Here is a 22,646-nt window from a genome sequence, read left to right as displayed (position 1 = left end):
CTACCTCCTTGAGATACACTGCTTTGAAGTCACCTAAAGTGGAGCACCCACAGGGACATCTCTCTCGAAGAAGAGGAGGTTACTCACCTTGTGCTGTAACTGACGTTCTTCAAGATGAGTGTCCCTGTGGGTGCTCCACTACCCACCCTCCTCCTCTCTACTTCGGCGTTGGGGTAGCCTCCGTTGTAGAGAAGGAACTGAGGGTACTGGCTGCGCATGCTCTCTAGTAACACACTCAGAATGAGTGACAGGTTCTAAGCATGCGTGGCCGGTAGGAGTACTGCTGCAAAAAATCTCCGATCAAAGGCGCAGGGGCGCACCGACACCTAAAGTGGAGCACCCACAGGGACACTCATCTTGAAGAACGTCAGTTACTGCACAAGGTGAGTAACCTCCTCTTCTGGATTTTATAGCTGTCTGTTTAGAATAATTGTCTGGACTCTGGAATGTCCCATAGCAATCTAAAATAAAAAGGTGAGCTAAAGAGGAGTTAATTTCAAATTAAAGCCACACCTGTACCTTAGAATATTTAAGATTAAAATACTGAGGCCATGCTCACAATAAACTTTACGGGTCACCATAGCTAAAATTCTGAGGCAGTAAGATGTTTCATCACCAGATGGCATGAGCTTCCCTGTTTGTGAAGTTTCAACCATTCCCAACTGCTTTTTTTGTCTGAGCCTCTTCTTAGATGAATGGTGAGGAGTTCTTTACTGATGCAATGGTTCTGGTCTGGTTTCTTATGTGTACAGGCCTTGAAACAGAAAAACATTGTTAGCTGGTCCCTCTTTTCAAAAGCAAAGGCTAATGTCGGAACCCTTTTCACTGCTGGTGGTTTTTCTTGATTTTTTTTTTTTTTTTCTTGGAGCAGGTTCTCAAACATTTTTGTACAGTGGATCACATTTTAATATAGAGATTATTTTACAGACCACCTCCCTTCTGAATTGTAATTGTGCAGACTTTCTCCTGTTTTCCTGGTATTACATTCTTGCGGCAATTAAAGAAAGTGTTTTCATGGAAAAGTGATATTAAGGAAGTGTGAAATATATTTTTAACTTTCTTTTAATGCACTTAAGTTGATAAGGAGCAGGGTAGGAGAAAGGACAAGGTTGCATCATGTGCCAAGCCATCTGTCTATGGACCACTAGCAAGTCATCTATAATTCAGTTTGATAATTTCTGCTTTAGTGTATTTGATGTTTTGGGTTTTCTTTTTTGGTCTTTGGGCTAGTCTGTTGTCCTGTCCCGTCTCTCCCACCCCCCCAATGCTTTTTTGAGTAATGAGATAGTCTAGTACTGTTCCAAGTATGCTCACATAACTTTCCTCCCAGAGAAACATTGATATTGTTGATTCCTGCATTGGAGATCACCCTGATGCATCTGATTATGAAGTTGACTTCAGGGTCCTTGAGATTATTCCTGACTTCCCATAATTCTTTTAGTCCAGGTGTTTTTAGAATTCTTCAAAGGCTACAGTGCACTCACTATAACTTTTCCTATCCTGTTCTTGGTCTAATAATGGAAGTCTCGGGATGGCACTGTAGTGCTTCTTATGGTTAAACAAATCTACTGGCCATACCAATCCAGAAGATTCTGGATCATGCAGTGCAAATGTGGCTACTTTTTGTACTACCTGCCTTTCAATATGATTTGCCAATGGGCATTGGTGTCTATTATTCTCATTACAAGAATACAGTAGAAGATATCACATATACAGCAATAACCTGGATGCATGGCTTTGGTGCCCTCTGACTGATTTCAAGTGACGGGTTCTGTTTGGGAAAATGTTCACGTATCATCTACTCTAGCCACTTGCAGCAGCAAAAGGAGAATTACAGGGCAAATATCAATTTGACTATTGAGAGAATTTGCTTATTCTGTCCCATATAAATTGTGAAACTGAGGGTTATGTATCCATTCCATGTTTTCAGAGCCCATGTGTGTTTTTTTTTTTTTAAAAAAGTTTCTAATTCCAATGGGCTGTTGGAGAAAGATGCTCCAAGTCAATAAGCAGCAGTGTGGCTGAAATGGTTCTTACAGGAAATGCTTGTAGTTCTACAAGTAAAACACAAGAACACAAACAGCTGAGCTCTCAGTCCACTAATCAGTTATGCCTAACACTCTGTCATATCTACCCTTAGAAACCAATACACTTTTACCAACTTATTTGCTTTTTCAGCAGGTAGCCTGTTGCAAATTTCTGACCAAATCAAAGAAGCAAAAACAGTTGATGCAGAGCTGACTAGGCAAGAGGTCTTTTTTTAAAAAAATTGACAGAATTCTAAATTCAAGTATCCTGTTGTCTTGGCTTTCCCAGTTTTGTTACAACACACAATCACAGGGTGGGCAACGTGAGCCTGAGAGAGAGCCAGAATTTACCAACATATATTGCCAGAGAGCCACAGTAATGTGTCAGCAGCCGCCCCATCAGCTCTGTTCCAGCTGACCGGCAGCTCCACCAGTCTGCACCTCCCCCTCCCGATCAGCTGTTTTGTGGTGTGCAGGAGGTGGAGAGAGGGAGGAGCGAGGGCAAAGCAGGCTTAGAGGAGGGTGTGGGAAGGGGTGGAGTTGGGGCAGAGCCAGAGGTTGAGCAGTGAGCACTCCCCCAGCACATTGGAAAGTTGTCACCTGTACTCCAGCCCCAGAGTCAGTGCCTATACAAGAAGCTGTATGTTAACTTCTAAAGAGCCGCATGTGACTCTGGAGCCACAGATTGGCCACTCCTGCACAATCAGAACCTTCTTTGCAAAAGTAGTTTTGGGGTAGAATTTTTCCTGGAACTGCATTTTCAATTTTAAAAACTAGAAGAGAAGGAAGAAACTTCTGACTACCAACCATATTTCAGTTCTCGTCTTAACTTATAACTTTTGTACATGTCATCGGGCATGTTGGTTAAGTAATGGAAGCATGATACATGTCTGAATCATTTTTTGATTTTGTTCTTGTGTGGTTTCAGTTCTTTAATTAGATAAACCAGATTTTCACTGATATTGACAGTAATGTTGTCAGCATGTAATCTATCAATTCCCTCTGAAACCACCTTCAATTACTCTTAAGTTTGGTGTCTTTAGAATTCCTTGCTTTGTCTTCATAAGTCTTCGTGTTCTTTGTAAATTTCAACATTCTTGAGGTACTGGGCGCAAATAGAGACATAACCTTGTTGTGAGGTCCACAGCGTGTCATTGAGAAGCTGGGGCATCAGTCTCTCCCCTTTCAGTTAACTAGCCATTCTTGGAGTGCTTGCTCATATCGATTCGAATTAGGTGTGCGCGCGCTGCGTGCACGTTCGTCGGAAGATTTTTTACCCTAGCAACACTCGGTGGGTCGGCTGGGTGCCCCCTGGAGTGGCGCCGCTATGGCACCAGATATATACCCCTGCCAACACAGCCACCCCTCAGTTCCTTCTTACCGCCCGTGTCGGTTGTTGGAACAGTGGAGCGCGGCTTAGCTGACCTCCACTTCCCTAGCTACTCGTTGTTTTCTCGTTCATTATTGTGTAGATAGTTGTAAACTTTTTATATAGTTATACTTAGTTTATCTGTTTATAGCATAGTTAGTGTAATATAGTTAAGAAGGGTTCAGGGATTAGCCCTTCCCTACACCAGGTGGCGGGGCCCATGCCCAGTTCCCCGGGTTTCAAACAGTGCTCGGCCTGTCGCAAACCGATGCCAACAGGAGAGCCACACGACTCCGGTCTGAAGTTCCTCGGGGAATCGCACCTGACAGCTAAGTGTCACATCTGCAAGGCTTTCAAGCCATGAACAAAAAAGGAGCGGGACTTCAGATTTAAACAGCTCCTCATGGAGGCAGCTCTCACCCCTCTGCCTTCGGCACTGAGTGCTGGTCAATCGGCAGGCAGAAGCGCCTCCTCAGCACCAGACCGCGCCAATATTGCCAAGGCCTCTCGGCACCGGCCGTCACCGGCACTGAAGTCGGCTCCACACCGCTCCCTCTCCCTGAGTTCGAGAGAGACTAAGACTCCTGCTGCTTCTGTGCCGCCTGCACCGCAGCCAGAGAGTTTGTCTAAGCTGGATCGCCCGGCGCCGACACCCGCCGCAGCACTGACAACGTCGGCACCGTCAATTCCGGTCCCACTAGGGCCAAGTCCGGCACCTGTTAGCTCCCTGGCGCGAGCCACAGTAGAGCTTACTATCCCATCCACGCCAGAGACATTCTCAATGGCGAGGGATCTGATTGCCATGACAGAGTCGATGCTGCCTCTACCCCTGGCACCGCCGGTGCAGGTAATAAAGTTGTAGGCAAGCTGGCCTTGATAAGACACCTTCTGTCGGCACAGCAAACCGGCACCGTTCACGATCACAGTCCTGCAGACGTTCTAGGTCCTGATGGCGCTCCCGCTCCCGCCGTTGCTCGCAGTCCTGGTACTGTTCTCCTCGGTACCGGTCGCACTCACGGCACCGGTTGGTATCCCGTTCACCGGTCCGCTATTCTCGGCACCATTCCAGGCACCGTGACTCGCGTAGCCGCTCCTGACGTCGAGCCTCGAGATCTCGGTCGACCTTCTGGCACCGCTCCAGTCACAAGTCCCGATCTTGTTCCTGGTACCAGTATGCCTCCCAGTACCGGTCTCCGGTGCTGAGTAGGGTAAGGTCCGCTAGAGACAGGAACTCTGCCTAGGGCTTCTCCGCTCCTCCATAGCCATCCAGACACACTTCAGTGTCGTCCCATGCAGACAGCTCTTATGCTCAGGACCGCGATTCGGATGTGCCCACTGGAGTCTTTCAAGAGGCCTAGACCCAGGACCAAGGCCCACATCACCTTGGGCACCTTGGACACCTTGGCGTACCACCTTGGACACCTTGGGCGTACCACCAGGCCCAAGGTGCTCCAGTAGTTTCGTCTCGCTCTGCCCCATCAGAGCACTGAGTGCAAGAGGCAACGGCTAGCCATCCCCCTCCAGCTGGTACGGAGGAAGCACCAGTCCACCCACCGGTCTCCCCGGTCCCACTGGAGCAGGAGGTTGCCCAAGAGCAAGAGGCCACACAGGACCCGCTCGTCACCGGCATCTCCTCTTCCTCTTCTCCAGATGAGGTGGTGGCAGGAACATCCTCCTCGGGCCCTCCTCCAGTCAACCTGAGAGCCCATCAGTACCTCCTCAGGAGGGTAGCTCTCAATATGAACCTCCAGGTGGAGGAGGTCCCAGAGGTAGAGGACCCGGTAGTTAGCATTCTCTCGGCAAATACCCCCACCAGAGTTGCCCTACCATTTATTCGGACCATCCAAACCAATGCCAACACTATATGGCAATCTCCAGCCTCTGTCCCTCCTGCAGCCAGGGGAGTTGAGCGTAAATGCATGGTACCCTATAGGGAGTACGACTATTTGTATGTCCATCCTCCTTCCTGCTCACTAGTCGTTCGGTCCATTAATGAGAGGGAGTGCCTTGGCCAACAGGCGCCAGCTCCAAAGTCGAAAGAGGCTAGGCAAATGGACCTGCTCGGCCGCAAAGTGTACTTGGCAGGCGCCCTACAGCTCCGGGTGGCAAATCAACAAGCCCTGCTCAACCGCTATAATTACAACACCTGGGTGGAGGTGGGTAGGTTTACGGAGCTACTCCCTCAAGACTCCCACCAAGAGTTCGCTGCCGCCTTGGAGGAAGGGAAAAAGGTAGCCAGAACTTCCCTCCAGGCCTTGCTAGATGCAGCCGACTCAGCGGCCAGGACTCTGGCCGTGGGTGTTGCCATGAGACACATCTCATGGCTGCACGTTTCCAACCTCACACCGGAGCTGCAATATACCATCCAGGAGTTGCCGTTTGATGGTAAAGGTCTTTTCTCGAAAAAGACTGACCTTAGACTGCAATGTCTGAATGACAATAGGGTCGTAATGCGTTCTCTAGGCATACATACGCCGGTGACCCAACGCAGGCCTTTCTGTCCCCAGCCTCACCGCCCATACTTTGTGCCTAAACACAGACAAGACTTTGGCAGGCGGCGCGGACGAGGTGGGTGTAGACGCCAGTCAGGACCCCAAGGGAGCCAAAACCAAGGTCCCTCGAAACCACCAGCAGGACCAAAGTCCAACTTTTGAAGGTGCACCCGAGGACGGTGTACCAGTTACAGGCCAGGATCCTTTTCCTCCCTTCTCCAACGGTCTCTCTTACTTCCTCCCAGCGTGGTCCCCGTTAACCTCAGATCTCTGGGTCCTACGCACGGTGGAATATGGATACCACCTCCAATTTGTTTCAATCCCATCCCTCTTCAGGGACCCCTCTCACGAGCAATTCCTCTTGCAAAAGGTGTGGACGTGCCTCGCCATGGGAGTGATAGAAGAGGTACCAAAGGACGAAAAGGGCAAGGGGTTTTACTCCCATTATTTCCTAATCCCCAAGTCAAAGGGAGGTCTCAGACCTATCCTAGACCTGCGAGGACTCAACTAGTTTATGATAAAGTTCAAGTTCCTCATGGTATGCTTGGGGACCATTATCCTGTCCTTGGATCCTGGAGACTGGTATGCAGCCCTCGATATGAAGGACGCATACTTTCACATCGCCATTTTTTCCTCTGCACAGGAGGTGCCTTCGCTTTGTAGCTGACTGTCAGCACTTCCAGTTTACGGTCCTGCCCTTTGGCCTTTCTACGGCCCCAAGGGTATTTACAAAGCGTATGGCTGTAGTCGCCGCATATCTCCACCGACGTCGGATACACGTTTTTCCGTATCTGGACTATTGGCTCATCCGAGGAGTCTCCGAGAGACAATGCCCACATGCTGGGTGACTTGTGAAGGACCTATTCACACGTCTAGACCTGATGATCAATATGGAGAAATCCACTCTGGTTTCCACGCAGAGGTTAGACTTCATAGGAGCTACCCTGGACTCCAATCTAGCCAAGGCCTACTTACCACAGCCGCGGTTTCAGGCAATGGCAATAATCATCCGAGGTCTACAGAATTTTCCGACGACCTCGACTCGCATTTGTCTCGTCTCCTAGGTCACATAGCTACCTGCACGTTTGTGACCAAACACGCCAGACTCCTCCTCCGTCCTCTCCAAACTTGGCTCAACTCGGTATACCGCCCGGGCAGGGACCCAATAGACACGATAGTCACCATTCCCCCGAGCACTCTAGGCTCCCTAGACTGGTGGCTGACTCCCTCCCTGGTGTGTGCAGGGCTGCCGTTCCATCAGCCTCAACCCTCAATGTCCCTGACGACGGACGCGTCATCTCGCGGCTGGGGTGCTCACCTCGGACGCCTTCGTACTCAAGGCCTCTGTTCATCTCAGGAACTAGCACTACACATAAATGTCAGAGAGCTGAAAGCAGTCCGCCTGGCGTGCCAGGCGTTCCAGCAACATTTACAAGGCCGTTGTTTCAGTGTTTACAGACAACACAATGGCCATGAATTACGTAAACAAACAGGGAGGGACTCGATCTTCCCCCCTTTGTCAGGAGGCCATCCGACTCTGGGACTTTTGCATAGCCCACTCGATAGACCTGGTAGCGTCCTTTCTCCCAGGGGTTCAGAACACTCTGGCAGATGAACTGAGCAGGTCCTTCCTGTGCCATGAGTGGTCGATACGCCCGGATGTTATTCATTCGGTTTTCCAGAAGTGGGGATTGCCCCACATAGACCTGTTTGCTTCCCGCGTGAACAGGAAATGCCAGATGTTCTGCTCCTTCAAGGGTCTTTCACCGGGATCGATCTTGGACGCATGCCTAATGCCGTGGAAGAACCGGCTGCTCTGTGCCTTCCCACCGTTCCCGCTGGTTCACAAGGTCCTGCTAAAACTCCGCAGGGACAGAGCACACCTAACCATGATCCCTCCAGCGTGGCCAAGGCAACACTGGTACACCACGCTGCTCGACCTGTCGATAGCCAACCCAATTACCCTGCCACCCCACCCAGACTTCATAACTCAGGACCACGGCAGTCTTCGCCACCCAGACCTGCAGGCCCTTCACCTCACGGCGTGGCTGCTGTGTGGCTAAACCAGTCAGAGTTGCGTTGCACTGCCTCGGTACAACAAGTACTCCTGGGTAGCAGGAAGCCTTCCACTCAGTCAATTTATCTGGCCAAATGGAAGCGTTTCTCCTGCTGGTGGCGGAACGCAGAATGTTACTCCCACTGAGGTCTCGATCCCTACCATCTTGGACTACCTCTGGTCTCTTAAGCAGCAGGGTCTGGCGGTATCTTCATTGAGGGTGCACCTGGCGGCCATCTCTACTTTCCACCCAGAGGAGAGTGGCTGCTCCGTGTTCTCGCACCCTATAGTTACTAGATTTCTCAAGGACCTGGAACACCTATACTGCCAAGTACGCCGCCCCGCCCCAACATGGACCTCAACCTGGTTCTAACCAGACTTATGTCTGCCTCATTTGAGCCGTTGGCAACATGCTCATTGCTATACCTGTCCTGGAAGACAGCTTTTTTCATAGCCATTACATCGGCCAGACGAGTTTCCGAGCTTTGTGCTCTCACGGTGAACCCACCGTATACTGTGTTTCACACGAACAAGGTGCAGTTGCGACTACACCTGGCATTCCTCCCTAAGGTCGTTTCCGCCTTTCCTGTTAACCAGGACATCTTTCTCCCAGTCTTCCTCCCGAAGCCGCACTCATCGCGACGGGAGCAACAGTTGCACTCCCTGGACGTCCGTAGAGCGCTCGCATTTTATGTCGAGCGGACAAAACCATTTCGTAAAACGCCCCAGCTCTTCGTCGCAGTGGTGGACAGAATGAAGGGTCTCCCTATCTCATCCCAGATAATTTCATCTTGGGTGATAGCGTGCATCCTTACTTGTTATGACTTGGCTCACGTTCTCTCGAGCCACCTCACCACGCATTCTACCAGGTTCAGGCTTCGTCTGCTGCCTTCGTGGCTCGTGTACCTATCCAGGAGATATGTCGTGCAGCTACCTGGTCTTCGGTCCACACCTTCGCTTCACATTATGCTCTGGTTCAACAGTGCAGAGATGATGCAGCCTTTGGCCCAGCAGTTTTGCATTCTGCAACATCTCACTCCAACCCCACCGCCTAGGTAAGGCTTGGGAATCACCTAATTGGAATCGATATGAGCAAGCACTCGAAGAAGAAAAGACGGTTACTCACCTTTGTGACTGTTGTTCTTCGAGATGTGTTGCTTATATCCATTCCAAACCCGCCCTCTTCCCCACTGTCGGAGTATTTGGCAAGAAGGAACTGAGGGGTGGCTGTGTCAGCAGGGGTATGTATCCGGTGCCATAGCGGCGCCACTCCAGGGGGCGCCCAGCTGACCCACCAAGTGTTGCTAGGGTAAAAAGTTTTCTAACGAACGTGCACGCGCACACCTAATTGGAATGGATATGAGCAACACATCTCGAAGAACAACCGTCACAAAGGTGAGTAACCGTCTTTTCGGCTAACTGGTTGCAGAATAACTTTAGAAGTTATTTAACTGTAGCACTGTTAATCACTACTGCCGTTTCAATGAGTAGTAAATAGTGTTCTGAGTGGCAATACATTGGATGTTCAGAATGATTGCACCTGGAAAGTTGTTCTTCAAAGTAGAGTCCCTATGGGTGCTCCACTGTAGGTGTGCTTGCATCCCTGCCCTGCTAATCACAGAACTTCGATAGCAGTGTCCGTTGGGCCCACCCATGTGCTGTCTCTCCTCATGCTGCGCCACAAGACTATCCAGCGCGTGTAGGCTAACCTTCCTCAGTTCCTTTTCAACCACCCTGGCTAGAGATGGAGCCATTAGCAGTCCATTAAGACTTATCTTAATCTACTTATCCATTGTAGTCTCCTAGTTATAATTCTAGTTGTAGTTTTTCTTTCTCTTCCTCTTTCTCTCTCTCAAAAACAGAAAAATAATTTTTTCTTCCCACCTTTTCTCCCCTGTCAGATGCCCTTTCCACCAACAGCCTATGCTCTGTTTGCCAGGCTTCAAGAAGTGTCTAACTTGTAAAGAGGCAATCCTGATCACAGGTAAACACTCTCCATGCATTCACTGCCTCGGGGAAGGCCACATACAACAGAAGTGTGGTCTTTGTCAACAGCTCTGGCCAGGATCCCACAAAAATAGAGAGCTCTTCCAAAAGACTGTTTTTAATGGAGGCAGCTATCCAACCCCAGTCACCTGGTAGACATGAGTCTTCCCTACAGCCTTCTACATCTGAGGGCTGTGAGTCGAAGGAGGCTGCAGACCCATCTCTCAGATCTTCTAAGAAGAGAGCAGGAAGCCCCCTCATGAGTCCTAAGATAGCGAACAAGATGGTGATTGCTTGTGGCTATCTTCAGCACTGCGACCATCTCAGACTGGCACCCATGGCTCACAGAAACCAGCAGTAACCAGTACTGCTGACAGGCACATGGACCCGATGGGCATGGGCACCGAGTCATTGGCACCGAAGGACAGGAGTAAGCACTCCTCTAAAAAGATTATCCTGGTATGCAAACCTACATCTGTACCACCAGTGGTGGCTTGATCAGCACAGTAGCCACCAGTGTGGACAATATCCCCATCCCCCCGGCACTGCCACTGATGCCGGGACGATCTATACAGACTGAACTCTGCCATTCAAGAGACCTCTGGATGCCCCGGAATTCCTTCTTCTCGGTACCGAGCCTCTACAAGCACAGGAAATATTCCTGCCACCATGTCATGTCCTCTGCTTTCTAGTGAAGGTTCAGACAGCGAGCCTGAGGCAGTAGTGTCGCAGTTCTCCCAAGCTCCATACAGTGCTCACTATCAACAGACCTCAAGGCTATATCCACAGATGGCCCCACCACCACTGTTCTGGTATGGCCACCCCTAGGGCTCCGCCACCAACCCAGTGGCCATATTGGGACCCTTGGTGACGTACTGCCAACATATCTCTCGAGCTCCAAGCCTCGCCCAAGAACCCTTGTGGCACACTCCTTTGGCAACACCATCCAGGGGCTCAGAACCACCTTTGAACTTAGATGATCAGGAAGCCAGTAACAAGGAGGAAGTGACTCTGAGGACCGTAGCCTCCTCTCCAGATGAAGCTATCATGCCTTCTCCACCATCTTTAGCAGACGATTTCCATCTCTTTCAGCAACTGGCAAAGATGGTGGCAGACGCTCTCTCCATATTCCACTGGAAAAAGTCAAGGATACCCTCCAGCAACTCCTTGATATCCTCTATTCTTCTGCCTCCTCAAAGAATGCCATCCTGATTAATGAGGCCATTTTAGACCTAGCAAAGACCATGTGGCAAACCTCATCAGCAGCAACCCTGACCTGCAAGTGAACGGACAAAAAATATGTCCCTGCTAAGGAATCTGAATTCTTATTCTCTCACCACCACCCAACTCCATCGCTGTGGATGCTGTCAACTCTCTCGGCCAACACCACCAGTCAAGGGCTTCTCCCTACAACGTAGGTTGGAAATGCTTTGATCTGTTCAATAGAAAAGCATACTCCTCAGCCACTCTACAATTTCGTATCACCAACTGTCAGGCCATCACGGCAAAATATGATTACATAAACTACTCAAAGCTGAATGACTTTATTGAAAAAATGCCAGAAGCACAGCATGACTCATTCAAGGCCATTATCCAGGAGGGCCAATTCGTGGTAAAGACATTGCTGCATTCTACTCTTGACACAGCAGCTAGGTTCATCTCTACAACTGAGAAGATGCAACGAGCATCCTGGCTTCATTTGTCAGGATTCCCAAAAGAGATGCAGTCCATGGTTGAGGACCTTCTGTTTTGAGGGCACGAAGCTCTTTGCTGAGAACTGCCGCCTCGTTTCATATCCTGAAGGATTCTAAGACTACCCTCTGGTCACTGGGTATCTATACACTGGGACAAAAGAGACTATTTAGTCCGCAGTCCAAGCATGGACCATGCATGTCTCAATACCAACCTCAGCTCCACAGTAAGCTGCAAATAAAGAAAGGGAAATTCCCTAAACAGAAAACATCTGGCCCACAATCTTCATACCAGCCCTCTACAGCTAAACACCACTTTTGAGGGGCAGATCAAGGCACCATTAGATGACTCCCCCTAACTGACACAGCCAATCATTGTTCCACACCCATTTGGCCACTGATTGGCAGGGTTCCGCAGTGCCTGGAATTGCATAACATCAGACCAATGAGACTGTCTGAACTGGCTACTCCATTCAGTTTTACCTCCCAACCCCCTCACAACCTTCTTCCTCATCCCTCTTCAGGGACCCTTCTCACGAGAGTTTACTATGACACAAGATAGGTCACTTCCTCCAGCTAGGAGCCATAGAACGAGTACCTCAACATCTATGAGGGAAGGGGTTCTACTCTCATTATTTCCTAGTACCAAAAAGAAAGGGAAGTTGGAAACCCATACTAGACTTCAGAGCTCTCAACAAGTTTGTCAAGGCTCAAAAATTGAAGATGGTCACCTTATTGACAATCATTCCAGCATTGGACAGGTAGACTGGTTTTCAGCCCTCAACTGCTGGGACATCTATTTTCACATCTTGATCTGCCAGCTCACAGACAATTTCTCAGATTCACTCTGGGACACAACCACTAACAATACAGACTGCTTCCCTTTGGTCTATTATTCGCCCCGAAAGAATTTTCCAAGGTTCTCTCAGTGGTGGTCACTCATTTATGCACTCAAGGGCTAATGATTTATCCATACCTGGATGATTGTCTCCTCAGAGCCCGATCTCTCTGGGAAGCTCACCAAGTCACCGACACTACGATACATTTGTTTATAGAGCTGGGTCTACAGATAACACCCAAGATGTCAACCCTCACTCCAGTGCAATACCTGGAATTGATAGGGGCTGATCATGACATGTTAGAGGCCAAAGCCCTCTTACTTCAACACAGGTTCCTATCCTTAGTCTTACTCATAGACACCAAGCAGCCCGCAAATACTGGTCAGGCTTTGCCTCCAACTCTTGGGACATGTGGCAGGGGCACGGTGATGATACCTCATGCGAGGCTTCACATGCAATGTCTCCAAATGTGGCTTTGCTCAGTTTACAGACTGAACAAGGACAGGTTGTCACTACCCATCAGGATCAAAAACTCCTTAAACTGGTAGAAGGGCACAGGCAATATTTACAAAGGGATCTCCTTCTTGAAAACATCACTGTCATTGCTCCTTGCCACTAAGAAATCACTCAGAGGTTGGGTTGTGCACCTTAATGGCCTCATGACACAAGGCAAATGGTCACCCATGGAGATATCCCTTCACATCAATCTCCTCAAGCTGAGAGTGGTCAGAATGCCTGTACCCATTTCCTCCTGCTGATCACACACACAAATCCTGACAGACAGTGTTGCCTGTATGTACTACATCAGTTGGCAGAGGGGAACCAGATTGTCCTTGCTTTGCGCAGAAGCCATAAGATTATAGATTTGGAAGTCTCCCATGATATTTCACTGTCTGCAGCATACCTCTGGGTACACAAAACTCGGTAGCGGACAGTATCAGTTGCAAATTCCCACATGACCATGAGTGGGAGATGCATCATATATAGGTACTTCATGACCTATTCAGACAATGGGGGATGCTGTCTACAGATCTATTTGCCATTCAGCTGAACAAGAAGTGTCCATGCTACTACTTCAGACTGGGGATGGGATAACACTCCTTAGGTGATGCTCTCCTCCTCCTCTGGGACAGGGACCTTTTCTACACCTTCTCTCCATTTCTCTCACTGTCAAAGGTCCTGCTGAAAATAAAGAGATGGGGCTTGTGTAATTCTGAGTGCTCCTACTTGGCTGAGGCAGGTGTGGTACCCTTACTCCTCTCAGCTTGCAACATGTCTGCTGATCTCCCGGTGATTCCACACCTCCTCTCACAGAGCAAAGGACATACCCTACATCCCAACCTGGGAATTCTCTGCCTCAAAGCATGGCTCCTGATTGGTTCCAACACCTAGAAAGCTTCTATTCAAGAGACATGATGCACTTACCTGCAGAAATGGTCCAGGTTTCCGATTTGGTACATGTCCCAACAAATCTTCCCAGTGTCTGCAATTCTTCTTCATATCCTAGACTATGCTTTAACCCTAAAATGGTTCGGACTATCTCTAAGCTCTCTCAGGATCTGTCTAGCAGCTATTAAAGCCTTTCACCAACCTGTAGAGTACTCAGTGCTGTCACACCCAACTACAGAAAGGTTCCTCAGGGGCATAGTAAACTTTTTCCCTCAACTTTGGCTTCCTGCCACCACATAGGACCTGAATCTTGTACTTTAGGGACTGACCAGGCTCCCCTTTGAAACCATGGACACCTGTTGACTAACATACCTATCCTGGTAGTGGCCATCCTGGTAGTGATTAACTTGACCAGGAAAATAGGAGAGAGAGTATCTCTGATGGCGCATACTCCTTACATGGTATTCTTCTGGATAAAGTTATGCTCAAACTGCATCCAAAAATTCATCCCTAAGGTAACCACCTACTTTCACATCAGTTGATTCACCTTCCAGTCTTCTACTCCAAGACTCACCAAGACAACAGGGAGGATATATTGTGTATCTGGATGTCAGGAGAACCCTGGCCTTCTACCTGGACAGGACAAAGGCCTTCAGGAACTCCCCTAGGCTTTTGCTCTGCACAGTGGAAAGTTCCAAGGGCTCAGCAATATCAGCCCAAAGACTTTCCAAGTGGGTCTCGAACTGTATCAGACTTTGTTACCAAGTTCGTCATATGATCCCTCCAGATGCCATTCATACACACTCAACAAGGTCAATCTCATCTGTTACCTTCTTCAAGGATGTCATTATCTCAAATCTGGAGAGCGGCAGCATGAGCACAAGAAAAGACAGCATATATGTGGGCCCAAAGGACACTGCTACAAAAGTTCTCCTATTATCAGCACAGGGACTCAAGCATACCTACAGTGGAGCACCCATGGGAGGGAAACATTTTGAACCGTTGTTACTGCACAAGGTGAGTAACTTCTTTGTCCTTTGTTCAGACAATGAAAATAAAATGGGAAAGACATGTTGTACTGTATATTCTTGGATGGCATTGTTAGCAGTTTAAAAGTTCTTCATAGTTCTCTTCAGATGTTATGAGTCAACAGCATGCAATAGGAAGGTATTTTTCCCTGTGTGGATGCTTGTTAGACATTATAATGTCCATGGGTGAACATGCAATGTCATCTTACCTTAATATTAATTTTAATCTTCTTCTTTTTCTCTTCTTGCACCATATTGTGGTGGACCTAAAAGTTAAAATCTGTCTGTAGTATATCCAAAGTGAAGTTTTTCAATCACTTCTTTAAATTGTTCATTGTATGCTACATTAAAGGTGATATTGTCATAAAAATTGCAATTCTTATCAAGTTAAGTCTTTGACTCTTAGTTCTTATGGTGTAATCCCCAAATGAACCCCAAAAGTTGTCAAAGGATAAAGATAAACAGGAACTACTCATCAGTTAAGCTGCTATGCAAGCTGGAAGGCCTGTAACAGACTTAATTTATCATTAGTTCTAGATTCTAATAATGATAGCACTGAAATGTATCTTTTGCAGGATCATCATACCCACCAATATTCTGATCTTCCATTTAGTTGATCGTTTCATTCATTGGTACATTTTATCTTGAAGATGAATGCAGAGAAACAGACTTTCTGAAATGAGCCTGGATCCTTTCACTGCTTACCAAAAACAAACTTCAATTTAGTGTGCTTTAGGCAGAAGAGATCTTAATATTGCTGTGGAAAAAACATTTCAGTAATATAGTTCTGCTTGCAGGAATTCTCAGTAAAACAAGCTTAAAGAACTTTAAAGTAAACGTACATCTTCAGAACTTCATATTGCTGTGAAATGAGTTTATGTACAGTGCTGACTTAATTATGGATCTCCCATATTTATTTATATATAAAATATCTGATCTTTGTTATATTGTAAGCTTCTCTGGATTACATATCCATTTGGTTGACTTGTACAATAAATTGCAGTCGTGTAGCTACTTGATTTTGAATGCACTGTTTTGTGAAGAAAAAGTTTAAATATTTTTCTTTTCAGCTCCATTTACCTCTCAATTCTCCTTTACCTGGAAGTGAATTGACTAAGGAACCTTTTCGCTGGGATCAGAGACTATTTGCTTTAGTTCTGCGTTTGCCTGGCATCACAACTCCAGAATCAGAGCAGATAGCAGGTGTGCCCATTGATGACTCAGCAATTACACCTATGTGTGAAGTCACAGGAGGTGAGTGCCATAGCTTCACTTGACAAAGTAGATCTTTCAGAAAAGTGATTTAGCATATAGCTCAGTTGTATTAGACAGTATTTGAAAATTTCTGACTCCTTGGTTTAATCTCTTTAAAACTCTAGGCACAACGGGGCTACATATTACAGCTCTCTTAGGACACATAAGTAGTAAAATTACAAATAAATTCATCTTAATAGTCTTGAAAGGATGTGCATTTGCTTTCTTCAGCAGGTTTGACCAGAAGGGGAAAAATATACTTCGTGTTTTAGGCGCTCATCCAGAAGTCTAAAGAATCATGAAATCTGCTCGATAGTGAGATAGTATTCAGTTTGTTGGCACGGGACATGCCAGCATTTGAGGCCATGGAATGTGTTTTCTTTTGAGAACTTACAAATATTTCTTAAATTAAAAATATTTTTGGACAAAAGTCTGCATTTTCCCTTTTCCTCCACTGTCTCTCATGTTCTCTTGTAATCGCTCATGATTATCTGTCTCATTTAGATTGTAAACTTCGCTGGTACAGTCCAGGAGTTTTTCTTCTCTACATAGTGCCGTGAACACACACCAAGTGTTAAAAAATAAAAATAAAAATAAATAAATCCATTTGATAGTAATTGGGGTGGGAGAAGAGGGAGAAAAGGAAAGAATTTAAAGGTGTAAAAGAAACTTCAATCAGATGTGATCCCCAACTTCTCAGAATGTAAAGCAGATGCCTTAACCACTGGATTAAACAGGCTTTTTGATTCATTTAAGAGGTTTTGAAATGTGCCACAAGGGGGAGCTCACAATCCAAGAATGTAATAGAGACCTTAAGCTAACAAGGAAATTCTTAAAATGTAAAAGGCAATAAAGTTAAAACAAAATGTTTTCAGTTGTTACCTAGATGCGTGCAGAACTTCATTAATGAAATCATTTAATAGACTGTCTTGCTGCATCAATTAAGTGACATATGTTTTCTTTGTAACTTGTTTATATATTTTTCCTTAACTACATCAGCAAAAATCATAAGTCAGCCCTTCTAGCTTTTTGATGAGTAAGAATTAAGAGCTAAATGTCAGCAGCTTGACTAAGGGATGACTAAGAGGGGACGTAAGTCTAAAAATACTTGATAGGCATAATCTCCAAAGTAGAAGAGAAAATACATAGAGTGATACACAGAGGTATAACTAGGAATAATAAAATGAAATTATGGTAGGAAAAGCATTTACAGATGTATTAGGCTGTGCAATGTCTACTGGGGAAGTTATGGACACACCAGTGTTTTTTACCTTCATGTGTGGAATGAATTTTGTTATGTGCACCAATATGGAGATGATGTGTGGTGGGGGTGGGGATGAGGGGATCAGGGCTGGGGCAAAGGGTTGGGGTGTGGGGAAATGGGGGTTTTGATTGGCGGTGTGGGCTCTGGGATTGGGCAGGGGATAAGGGGGCTCAGGGCTGGGGCAAAAGGTTGGGTGCAGGGGGTGAGGGCTCCGGGTAGGGGTGAGGCCTCTGTGGTGGGTCTGGGGATGAGGAGTTTGGGGTGCAGGCTGCCCTGGGGCTACAGTGAGGAGAGAGGACTCCTCCAGCCCTCTCTCACTACAGCAGCTTGGGGCTGGGTGAGAGGGGCCTCTCCCTGACTATGGCAGTTCTGACTTGGCTGGGCCTGGCCAGGGGAGGGACTCCTCTCTCTGGCAGACCTGGGAGGGGCACCTCTCTTGGCAGCTCCAGTTGGGCTGCGGGAGGAGCGCCTCTCCCCACCTGCATGGCCCTTGGTAGCCTGCTGCATGGCTGCGCAGCTTACAGGGAACATAGGATGCCCCCTTGGGAAAACAGACTTAAAATATAGTGTAGGAGACAATTTTGCATTGATATGGACTGCGTGACCTTATAAGTCTCTTTCGATTGCTATCTTGAGCATTTTAGCAGAACATAAAATCATAATAGTTGTGCTATACCTTTTTAAAAGGATTCAGTGCAATGTTTAATGGTATTAGGGCAATACCTCAGGTTCCTCATAAGGATGTAATAGAAGTACTCGTTTTTTTTTTTGTTTTTTTTTTTTAGCTTTGAGACATTGATACAAAGAGCACAGCAGGGCGTTATTTGTCATTTGAATCATTTCCTTACATTGACAATCACAATCCTTACTTATATTGACAAACGTAATCTATGAAGACATCTTCTATTCTGTAAACACAAAACTTGTTACTTTAAGTAATTGTATAGTTTGCTGATACTTTTTTTTGATTTTTCTAATTACTGTGTGATTGGTTATACAGTAGTTACCAATAAGGTATTTGCTAACAGTAATCCACTAACATAGTATCTAAGTTGCTACACTATTTCCTTATACAGGTTACGTCAGAATGGTACATAACTGCAGCGCCTCAAATACCATGATGTGATATATATTGATATATGGTGTTATCTGAATGGCCACTGCTTTGTAAACAAAAATACCTGCTTGCATGGCCAATACAATTTTGAGAATGTAATAAACGTGCAGTTTTAGAATACTTGTTACATTGGGAAAGGATGGTAGATGTCTTAAATTAAATGCATTATAGGTAGACTTCTATTAAATGGATTAGTCTGAAAATTTTGAAGCTGAAGGGAGAAATATAAAGAAATAGACTTGTTCTTGAGACTTTTTCTTTTATCCTAGGTCGCTCGTATTGTGTGTGTTCTCCAAGAATGCTGAATCAGTGTCTTGAGTCATTGGTTCAGAAAGTGCAAAGTGGAGTAGTAATAAACTTTGAAAAATCTGGACCAGATCCTTCACCAATTGAAGGTATTTCAAAAATTCTACATATTTTGTAACCAATTAGATTTGCACTTGATATTGAAATTTAACAATTGCCAGAAGTGTACATAGTTTAATTTGGAAGAAGCACTACAGTGTTAGACACCATTGTTCCTTTCTAATGTAGTAATATGGCCACATTCTTGAGTGGATTAAATTTCTGTAGATTTACTCCTTTTTATAAATAAAAAATAAATAAAAATTAATAGAGAGATCCGATCTCCTAGAACTGGAAGGGACCTTGAAAGGTTATCGAGTCCAGCCCCCTTCCTTCACTAGCAGGACTAAATACTGGTTTTGCCCCAGATCCCTAAGTGGCCCCCTCAAGCATTGAACTCACAACCCTGGGTTTAGCAGGCCAATGCTCAAACCATTGAGCTGTCCCTCTCCCTGCCCCCATTTGTTCTAAATATAAATAACTTGCCTACTTCTTCTAGAATATGTTCATGGAAAATATGAGCTTGTTTCTCACCTTGAAATGTTGTACATTAAAAGTTTGTTGGTACCATTCATATTAGATTAATGTGTGTTAAATCTGCATGCACCAGGAAAATATTTGATTCATCTAGTATTTGTGATAAGGAAAGGAAGCTTTAGTTGAGTTCACAGTACATCAGATAATAGAACAACTGTTTTTTTTTCAGACTCTCATTCAGTAAGCATTCAACAGTGTTACTCAACTCTAAATTAGTTAGCATTTTTGCTGGAAATGCTAAAAATTACTTGGATGCTGGTATGTACTATTGTTGTGGTTTCTAATGTACTTTTAAGGATATCCCTCTTAAGGTGTATAAAAATCCTTGCACACGCCATATAAAGTGTTTAAATTATTTGAAATACTGTATAATTAAATATAGAGTTATGGAGGTAATTTTGTTTTTTATAGATGGACAAATGGATATAGCTAGGTCTTTTGGACCCCACCCTTGGCACAGCTGTCACAAACTTATCTATGTCAGACCAAACCCTAAAACTGGAGTTCCCATAGGCCACTGGCCTGTTCCAGAATCCTTTTGGCCGGATCAAAATTCTCCAACATTGGTAAGTACTTGAAGTGAGGTGGAAGTGAGGGAAAAGTCATTTAACTGCTTCCTGTTCATGGGTTTTAAATCCTGGGCTACCTGGTTCAAATATGAGCACTGCAAAGGAAATTCAGGCTAAAGTCTGAAAGGAAATGCAGCGCAAACAGATGTTTCAACTGTTGTGAATAAGATGCTGAATGGCAATTAACATACTATGTTCATTGTGGAATAATTGCGTAAGAGACATCTGCTTCTTTAAGAAACAAACTGCCTATAAGACTTTTATTACTAACATCTGAACACAATGCTATGAACATAAAAACATCTTACTTAAATGTGTCTCTTTGGAGTTTGAACAGAATTCAAACTGAGAATTTTCCCTTGGGACACAATTTAGAATGCAAATGAAGATCCTAGAACTGATGCAGGTTCATCTCTTTATTTTGTAAACTATCATATTTAACCATCCAAAAGACACTATTGTTTGTGAGGGGATGGGAGAGGACCTCTATGTAAATATCTCCTAAATTGGGAAAAGGTGAAGCCCGTGGTGACAGTGTTCTTTCAGTGCAGAAGTGGCAGAGTTGGCCCGTATCTCCTGTTCAGTGTAGCAGTGCTTCTGATCTACCACAAATAGTAGAAACTTTATCTCAAAATGTAAAAAGTCTTCACTGGCAATACATTAGTTTTCTTTGTGCTCTATTTAATTACGAATAAAAGGATCTACCTGTGCCAATTTGTGTTTGTAATGTAGTATTATATAACGTTCAGCGTTGATTGAAAATATTACAGTTGAACTGATGTAATTTTGGGCTATTTCCTTCTTTATAAGAGGATCTTCACTGTTAGTCTTTGTGCCCTACATCTGATTTATTAAAGTTTACAAACCTAAAGGTGTCCTATGCATTTGGCTTGCAGAGAACATGAAGTGCTTCAACTCAGTATAGAAAACTGAAGATTAGTGTAGTGTGTGGGAGTATTTTATTCTTAAATTTAGTTCTTATTTTGTTTGTGTATATTCATTGTCTCATTGTGCCCAGTCCAGTAAGGCGTATGCAGCCTTCTGAGCTGTATGGCAGGCCAGCCTATTCTGAAGAAAAATTAATCTCCTGCAGCTGTTAAAAATAAAATAAATAAAAATACACTCACCTACCCCCAAACATTGTGCACTTGGGTATTACGGAGCTGTTTAGTGGGAGAAGAGCTCCTGCAAATGAACTCCCTATCTCCAGTGCTCCACAATGGGCATACCCTGGATCTTCATTCACTTGAGTCTGGGTTTAACATAGTTTTGTGAATTACAGCTTTAGGCCCATGGTTCCCACACTTTCTAGTAGTGCAGTCCATTACAGATATTTTAGAACTTGGTGATTCCCTTCAACCAAATTAGCGCCCCCCCCTTTTTAAATAAAAACTTACTTTCTTGGGACAATAGAGTTCAGATTACTTTGTGACTTTATTGAACTACAGACAGTTTAATTATATAATCTGATTTAATCTGGGTTTTTAAAACTAATTAGAAAATATGGATTGCTTGACATGTTTGGACATAGACTAATATTTTAGTGACAAGAAGGGATCTGTTAAATAAAAGTTCTTCAACTATTGTACCTGCTTTGACCAATCTCACATAACATATGCATGGCATGTCTTAACCAACTGCCTATCCAGTTCTTTCTTGCTGCCGCATGGCCTGGTCAGAACCTCCAGTGTCTGGGGCTTTCCTTTGATTCCTTCAATCTGTAAATTTTTCAAAGTTACCCATGGTGCCTTTTATATATAGTTCCTGATAGTAAGTTTTAAATAGTTTTATAGTTTTTAGCAGTTTTGTAGTTAGATTTCCCGACTTGGGGACCTTTTCTATTCCCATACTCCCTTGTGAGTATTGGGGAGAACTTGGGACTTCAAACTGTGTCTGCCCCCATTCTATCTTCATCAGCAACAATGACCAGCTCTGTCTGTAGTGTCTTGGGGAGGCACACATCGCAGTTAAGTGTATTACCTGCCACTCTTTCCCTAGCCATAGGCATGACATGAGGGAATTCTGGCTTAGAAAAGACCTCATGGAGAAGGCCACAAAGCTGGTATTGGACACAGGCTGAAGCAACCTCCAAACATCAGCCTGAATTGACACAGAGCGCACTTCCTGCCAGAAGGTCTGACTGTTGCAAGGCAATCCACACCCACAGATTCTGCCCTTCTGCATCTTGTCGGGAGACAGAACACTTGGACAAGCATAAGAGCACCCTCTAAGTCTGCTTCAAAGACGTCCAGTGCAACTTTGCCTGAATCAAGCAAATCTGTTAGTTCAAACCCTAAAGACTTTGTACATCCTGAGTCTCAGGGACATGACTCTAAAGCTCATAAATACATGGCTTTATCTATATTGGACTCCATATCAATCACACCCTCTCCACTGGTACCATCCAAGCAAAAAGACAGGATCCATTGGTTCCAGCATGATCAGCTTCTACCACTGAAGGTACCATCACTTTATTGCATACTGGCCACATGATGCCTCCGTCCTCCAACCTTGACAGAATATATGGATTGGACTCCTCATACTCCAGAGAGATCATACTTATACTACACTGGAGGATATCTTTGCTTTTTCTGAGTCTATTTCCCTCATCATTGGGACCTCCTCTCCTGCCTCTACCAGGGGATGTACTTTTGATAGAAGCCTATCTCCTCTTCTATCTGCT

The 22,646-nt window shown here is 45.4% G+C and overlaps 1 protein-coding gene across 4 annotated transcripts in view; it reads left to right on the top strand.

The window, feature by feature from the left end:
• The window catches only part of INTS6 (integrator complex subunit 6), a 103,041-nt gene that overhangs the window by 29,948 nt on the left and 50,447 nt on the right, over positions 1-22,646 (top strand). For all 4 annotated transcript variants that reach the window (XM_075061608.1, XM_075061606.1, XM_075061609.1 and 1 more), the window contains 3 exons: positions 15,948-16,131; positions 18,782-18,907; positions 19,806-19,960. In XM_075061608.1, coding sequence (XP_074917709.1) covers positions 15,948-16,131; positions 18,782-18,907; positions 19,806-19,960 — 465 coding nt within the window. The remainder of the gene's footprint in view (positions 1-15,947; positions 16,132-18,781; positions 18,908-19,805; positions 19,961-22,646) is intronic.

The sequence above is a fragment of the Chelonoidis abingdonii genome, chromosome 1, assembly GCF_003597395.2.
Source record: "Chelonoidis abingdonii isolate Lonesome George chromosome 1, CheloAbing_2.0, whole genome shotgun sequence".
NCBI lineage: Eukaryota > Metazoa > Chordata > Testudines > Testudinidae > Chelonoidis > Chelonoidis abingdonii.
Note: the sequence above shows the minus strand (reverse complement) of the source record. Positions and strands in the feature narration are given on the sequence as shown.